At 43.5% G+C, this 6909-nt stretch overlaps 1 protein-coding gene across 1 annotated transcript in view; it reads left to right on the forward strand.

The window, feature by feature from the left end:
* Positions 1 to 6909, forward strand: part of LOC124290617 (exportin-4-like) — a 58262-nt gene that overhangs the window by 46396 nt on the left and 4957 nt on the right. The window contains 7 exon segments of the mRNA XM_046727385.1: positions 1842 to 2011; positions 2563 to 2737; positions 3350 to 3548; positions 3998 to 4086; positions 4331 to 4397; positions 4732 to 4848; positions 5729 to 5829. Of these exon segments, the coding sequence (XP_046583341.1) occupies positions 1842 to 2011; positions 2563 to 2737; positions 3350 to 3548; positions 3998 to 4086; positions 4331 to 4397; positions 4732 to 4848; positions 5729 to 5829 (918 nt within the window).

Below are 6909 nucleotides of genomic sequence, written 5' to 3' on the forward strand. Positions count from 1 at the left end.
TATTGAATATTGTTGACAGTTTTAGCCATTTAGTTGATAGCTGAAAAATAAAGATGTATATCAGCTGTGGTACCTGTGTCTGATTCAGTTGTTATTTCTGTAATAATGAGACGGCGTCAAATGGCTATAACTGGTGATAACAAGTATTAGGACTTCAATATTTCCTGTATGTGTTCAGGCTTATTTCTGGGTTGTTTCGACTGTGTGAGGTGGAAACTCGAGCGACGGACGTCAAGCTAGGTGACTGTCTGAGCCCCGAGGTTGGTCGTTCAACGATGTGGTTCCTGCGGCGATGGATACGCTCCTACCTCCTCCCGGCGCTCTAGAACTACTACGCTGATGTCAGGTTGGTCCACACACTGATCCCTCCCTGTACATGTGTAGGAACATCTAGACACTCTAAAACCTGACAATTAGTAGTCTGATGTCTTTAAAAGAAAAACGATCATCTGCCATGTTTCCACGTTGTGTGATCTTCAATCTGATTGGTCCTGCTGTTGTAGGTCTCCTCCCCTCAGTCCCCCTCCCCCTCTCGCCCCGTCTGTGTGAGTACACCACTGTTCTACCATTGTACTAACCTTTCAAATAGCACTGGTTCTCAGGAAAACAATTTAAAGATATAGCATAGGTAAGGGGTCCATGTTTCATTGATATTGCCTCCGAGGCATGGGGAATGCCTCCGAGGTTTTCGGGAATGTCTCCCAGGTTATAGAGAATGCCTCCTAGGTTATGGTGGAATGTCTCCGAGGTTATGGAGAATGCCTCCAAGGTTATGGGGAATGTCTCCGAGGTTATGGAGAATGCCTCCGAGGTTATGGGGGAATACCTCCGAGGTTATGGGGAATGTCTCCGAGGTTATGGAGAATGCCTGAGAACCAGACTATTATTTCTGCCTCACTGTTTGTTGTTAGGAAGGTGCAAGATGTAATTGTCATTCAGTATTTCTGATGTGTTTACAGCATCATGTTAGATGTAATACATGTCGGGTACTTCAAATCGTGCTGGTTGTGAAACAATATGGCATCTTAGTACATGTAAGGAATGATCAAATTACAACTGAACCTGCGAAAAATTAACAAAGATCAATTTGTGAATAAGTATTATAACACTCCTGACAATCTTAACTTCCATACTATTAGTTGACTTTCACCAGTTGTTGCTTTGTAGATCAAAGCCCTTTGTGCATGTTTGTTTGTTTCTTTGTTTGTTTATGTTAAAAGTTTGCACCATTTTCGAAAACAATGGGTGAAAAGGGAACACTGATTGTCAGACAACTAATTGTCAGTTGTGCAATGAATGAGGCATTTATCTTAGGCTTTGTATTTCACTAGCTGTTCCATGTTGATATTCTAAACCAAAGTCTTTTAATAGTTATTTGTTGACACCGTTTATTAGTTTACTAACAATATAAACACCTCAAAAAGCTAAATGGTTTTGAAGTAATGTGCCTCTTTGCATAGAGTAGATTCTGTAAGACATATTCATTTTGTATCAATATTGATGATAAGAAAATCACTACTGAAGTGTCTTATGGTTGAGTTTAACTTCAGCTGTTGTTAAATGTAGGGTACATGATAGGTACAAGTCACGTCTGCTGACATTACATCAGTTTTGAAGGGGTACTACCCTTAAAAACGTATGGATGACCTCATTATTTAATATTACAAAGGTTGACCGCCTCTGCATGCCATAGATTAAACTAATTTGAAACAATGAGGGTTAACCTTTATAATACTAGTATCTCAGTACTAGGACTCTTTATGAAGTTATTGGCTTCTGTTTCCCTAAGACTGTATAAGCATGGTGTCTGAGGTAAAGAGCTGCTGTGTGTGTTGTTGTAGATGAGCATGGCACTGTCGGCTGCGTTTGGTCGTGACACTGACGGAGCACAGTGGACTATTTCCTTCCTGCTGCAGAAGACCATCAACAACCTCAACATCTGGAGTAGTGAAGAGTCCCTGCTCAAAGATACGATGGAGATGTTGTCAGCACTGGTGGAGACAAAGGCCAGGTACCCTGACTTCTGATAGCTGTATCATTATGACATTTTCTCACTGAGCTTGAACCCATGAACCCTTGTTACCTCGTATGTCAAGCTGTGATCTGTGATAGGGTAACTGAAAGTGTTCGAAACATTATTGGACTGATCTCACTGACTCAGTTACAGAAGTTGACATCCATAATTTTCTCTTTATGTGTGTCACTTGTAAATGCCTTTCAAACATTTGAACTTCTCTTTGTGTTTCGGTTGGTGGGGTAGCCTAGTGGTTAAAGCGTTGGCTCGTCACGCCGAAGACCCGGGTTCGAATCCCCACATGGGTACAATATGTGAAGCCCATTTCTGGTGTCCCCCGCCGTGATGTTGCTGGAATATTGCTAAAAGCGTCGTAAAACCAAACTCAGTCAGTCAGTCTTTGTGTTTCCTTTTTAATTTGCAGGAAAATTAAATGTGTCCCCTAGAAAATAATGCTTGAAAACCCTTGTTAATAATTTAGACCAGCTTGAAAACAAGGTGTCCTGGATAAGTCTGAATTGAACCAAACAGAAACATGATGTTTTCAGGGCTTCCTATGTGATCAAGGTAGAGAACCTGTGGCAGCTGGCCCGGATGGAGGCCAACAATGATGCTGTTGTGGAGGGCATGCCGTCCTCAGTCCGTCGTCTCATGATGAAGGCTCTCGTACTGGCAGGGGTCGGATTCCGGGAAGACTCCAACAAGGAGGAGTACTGGAAACTGGTAGGTGCTTCACTTCATGTCCATGTTGTTGATTAGTAATTGCAGGTTTATCCTGGAAAATATGGTAAAATCTTTGTAAGTTAAAGTTGAGGTTCCTTGGAAAGAGAATCATTGTCAGTAAGTACCAGTACTATGCTTTCCTAGAGTATGTGATTGTTAAGTTCAAATGTTTTGTCACATGAATTGTGCCCATGAAGATCTGGGTTAGAACTGGTCTTCAGCAACCCATGTTTGCCATAAGAAGCAACTAACAGAATTGGGTGGTCAGACTCACTGATTTGGTTGAGACATTGTATCCCTACAGATAGTTGCTCATGCTGTTGATCACTGGATTGTCTGGTTAAGACTCAATTATTTACAGACCGTCGCAATATAGCTGGAAATATTACTGAGTGCAGCTTTAAACAAGAAAGCAATATAGCATGATTCCTCAATACTTGCTTATGTTATCATCAGATTGTACAATGAACTCTGCTTTCCTCAGGGTTATCAAAATGGTTCTTGAAGCCTTTATTTACAGATCTAGTCTTACAAAGACTATCCCACTGTCAATACTGTAAATCCACACCAAATTTGTGTGTAGACCCTTCATAAAGACACTGACTATCACAGGTTCTGCAGTCCGTCCACGACCGCTTCTATGCCCTGGTGTGTCAGGAGAACTTTGCTGACAAGAAGGTTGTGTGTAAGAATGCTGTGATGGGCGTCCTGGATGTGCTGCTGGGGATAGCACAGGGATCGAGGCTCATCAACCTGGACCGCATCTTCCTCTTCCTCTCTCCCCTCCTGGCAGAGAGTGTCAAGCTGCTCGGTGAGTCACTATTGTATTTCCTACTACTGGGTCATTGGTTGACATGGCTGGGTTTGAATCCTGATTCATCATGATTATGTTAGCAAGCAGTCAACCCACGATCGTGGGCTTCACCAGAGTCGTAATGTCTAAGAAAAGCGTCACTGTGGACTTTCTACACACATGAACATGATGAAGCTCACATTCTGAATACAGTGTAACCTCACTCACTCACTCACTCACTCACTCACTCACTCACTCACTCACTCACTCACTCACTCACTCACTCACTCACTCACTCACTCACTTACACACACGCTCACTCACACACCTCACACACTTATTTGAAAATAATGTCAGTAATGCACCATGCAATATAATACTTTTATATATTGATTCAAACAGATATATGTGTCTGGTCTTGCAATGCCAATTATTCTCAGTGGCTGTTCCTTCTTCCGCCCCTGTAGATCTGTACCACAGTTATGAGGAAGTTGTTCCAATGATCCTAGAGCTGTTCTCCGAGATCGTCAACAAGCAGTTGTGCTACCTGAGTGAGGTATTTCACCTGTATGGTTCAAGCTTGAAATATATAGTAATATACCGTAGGAATCCAGTGATGACAAAAGTGTCATCACTAATAGCATAATGTTCATGATGATGCTCCTCGCCACCCTGTTTCTGACAAGACTTGAATAAAAAATTAGTAATAGTCGTATGATAAATATTGTTAGATTTTTCTGGCTTCTGCTCCTAAGGGGATTTTGTTTACTACATGTGTTTGAACTGGTTTCATTTATCAGATGAAGGCACGGAAGCTGTACGAGCTCAGTCTATCGGCAATACAGACCTACTCCAAGCACAACACAGGTGAGTCTGGTCTTCTTGTGTCTGATTCCGGGAGACATACAGTGTAATGCAACTGTGTTTTTTCTTTGTTTGGTACTCACAACACAGGTAGGGGCCGTGGGGTAGCCTAGAGGTTAAAGCGTTTGCTCGTCACGCCGAAGACCCGGGTTCGATTCCCCACATGGTTACATTGTGTGAAGCCCATTTCTGGTGTCCCCCACCATGATATTGCTAGAATATTGCTAAAAGCGGCGTAAAACGAAACTCACTTACTCACAGCACAGGTAAGGCTTCAGTAAATTTCATGGAGCTGGCTTTATAGTGATTCTATAATAAGTGGTGTTGTGTGTGTCAGGAAAGCGGCTGATAGATGTGAGTGAGGAGGAAGAGAACAAATACCAGGACATACTGCTGGTGATGGAGCTGCTCACCAACCTGCTGTCTAAAGACTTCATCGACTTCGGAGAGCCAGGTAAAGAAACTCTCAGTACCTTCCACCATTAACTGGACCCGTGAAGGCCCGGGTTAGAATTGATCTTCAGTAACCCATGCTTGTCATAAGAGGCGACTAACGGGATCGGGTGGTCAGGCTCGCTGGCTTGGTTGACACATGTCATTGGTTCCCAATTGCGCAGATCGATGTTCATGCTGTTGATAACTGGATTGTCTGGTCCAGACTCGATTATTTACAGACCACCTCCATATAGCTGGAATATTGCTGAGTGCGGTGTAAAACTATACTCACTCACTCACTCCACCATTAACTGGTGGTCTGTGTTAATGTTCTCTCAGCCACCGTGAGCACTAGTTTTGTGAAGCTCACTGCTGATATCTTCAGTTTATACAATGCTAATGGTACAGATGGATTGAGTGTCTGATAGCAATTAATCGATGGCAGAAACGAAAAACTATCGATGCATCGATAGTATGTGTGACTATCGATAGTTTAGTAATTGACTTCCGTTGATAAATGCTCAGAGCAAAATACAGGAAGTATCAGATTGTTTGGGTGCAGACTTGCAGCTTCATTGAGTTTGTTTTAACTGTTAACTTGATCTGGGTTTTACGTTTCTTGTCAGTTATTAAAAGAGACTGAAACTACTTCAACTTGTTTATATTACATATAAACTATGCATTTGTTTGCAGGTAAATGACTTCAAATAAGACAATTCAAGGAGAAAAATACTATTACAATAGTATTGCAATAGTTGATCGCAATAGTTTTAGCATGTTGCAGTAGACTATCGCAATAGTTGTTTCACCCTCAGTAGTCACCCCTATTAGTCAGAGACAACTACTCACAAAGAATGTCATCCTTCATCCATAAATATCTGAAATGCTGCATACTTAAGATGAAAACGAGCCCAGTGATGGTGTGAAGATGGAGGGCGCCGATGTCGTCATGTACGGTCTCAGCATCGTCATACCACTCATGAATGCTGAAATACTCAAGGTAATAATCACCTCTTTTGTTTTACTAACTTGCGGAATACATCATCGTGTGAACTGGTTACTTGTGAGCTACATTTCGGTGGTGGTTACGGCCAAGACATACTCAGTCACATTTCCCGAGAGTGCCTGTGTGGTAAGGTGTATAGAGCACCTGCCTGTGTGGTAAGGTGAATAGAGCACCTGCCTGTGTGGTAAGGTGGATAGAGCACCTGCCTTTGTGGTAAGGTGTATAGAGCACCTGCCTGTGTGGTAAGGTGGATAGAGCACCTGCCTGTGTGGTAAGGTGGATAGAGCACCTGCCTGTGTGGTAAGGTGGATAGAGCACCTGCCTTTGTGGTAAGGTGAATAGAGCACCTGCCTGTGTGGTAAGGTGGATAGAGCACCTGCCTGTGTGGTAAGGTGTATGGAGCACCTGCCTGTGTGGCAAGGTGGATAGAACACCTGCCTGTATGGTAAGGTGTATGGAGCACCTGCCTTTGTGGTAAGGTGGATAGAGCACCTGCCTGTGTGGTAAGGTGTATAGAGCACCTGCCTTTGTGGTAAGGTGTATGGAGCACCTGCCTTTGTGGTAAGGTGTATAGAGCACCTGCCTGTATGGTAAGGTGTATGGAGCACCTGCCTGTGTGGTAAGGTGTATGGAGCACCTGCCTTTGTGGTAAGTTGTATAGAGCACCTGCCTTTGTGGTAAGGTGTATAGAGCACCTGCCTGTATGGTAAGGTGTATAGAGCACCTGCCTGTGTGGTAAGGTGTATAGAGCACCTACCTGTGTGGTAAGGTGTATGGAGCACCTGCCTTTGTGGTAAGGTGTATAGAGCACCTGCCTTTGTGGTAAGGTGTATGGAGCACCTGCCTGTGTGGTAATGTGTATGGAGCACCTGCCTTTGTGGTAAGGTGGATAGAGCACCTGCCTTTGTGGCAAGGTGGATGGAACACCTGCCTGTGTGGTAAGGTGTATGGAGCACCTGCCTTTGTGGTAAGGTGGATAGAGCACCTGCCTTTGTGGTAAGGTGTATGGAGCACCTGCCTTTGTGGTAAGGTGGATGGAGCACCTGCCTTTGTGGCAAGGTGGATAGAACACCT

The sequence above is a fragment of the Haliotis rubra genome, unplaced genomic scaffold (genome assembly GCF_003918875.1).
Source record: "Haliotis rubra isolate DU_JTF1 unplaced genomic scaffold, ASM391887v1 Scf47, whole genome shotgun sequence".
Lineage (NCBI taxonomy): Eukaryota > Metazoa > Mollusca > Gastropoda > Lepetellida > Haliotidae > Haliotis > Haliotis rubra.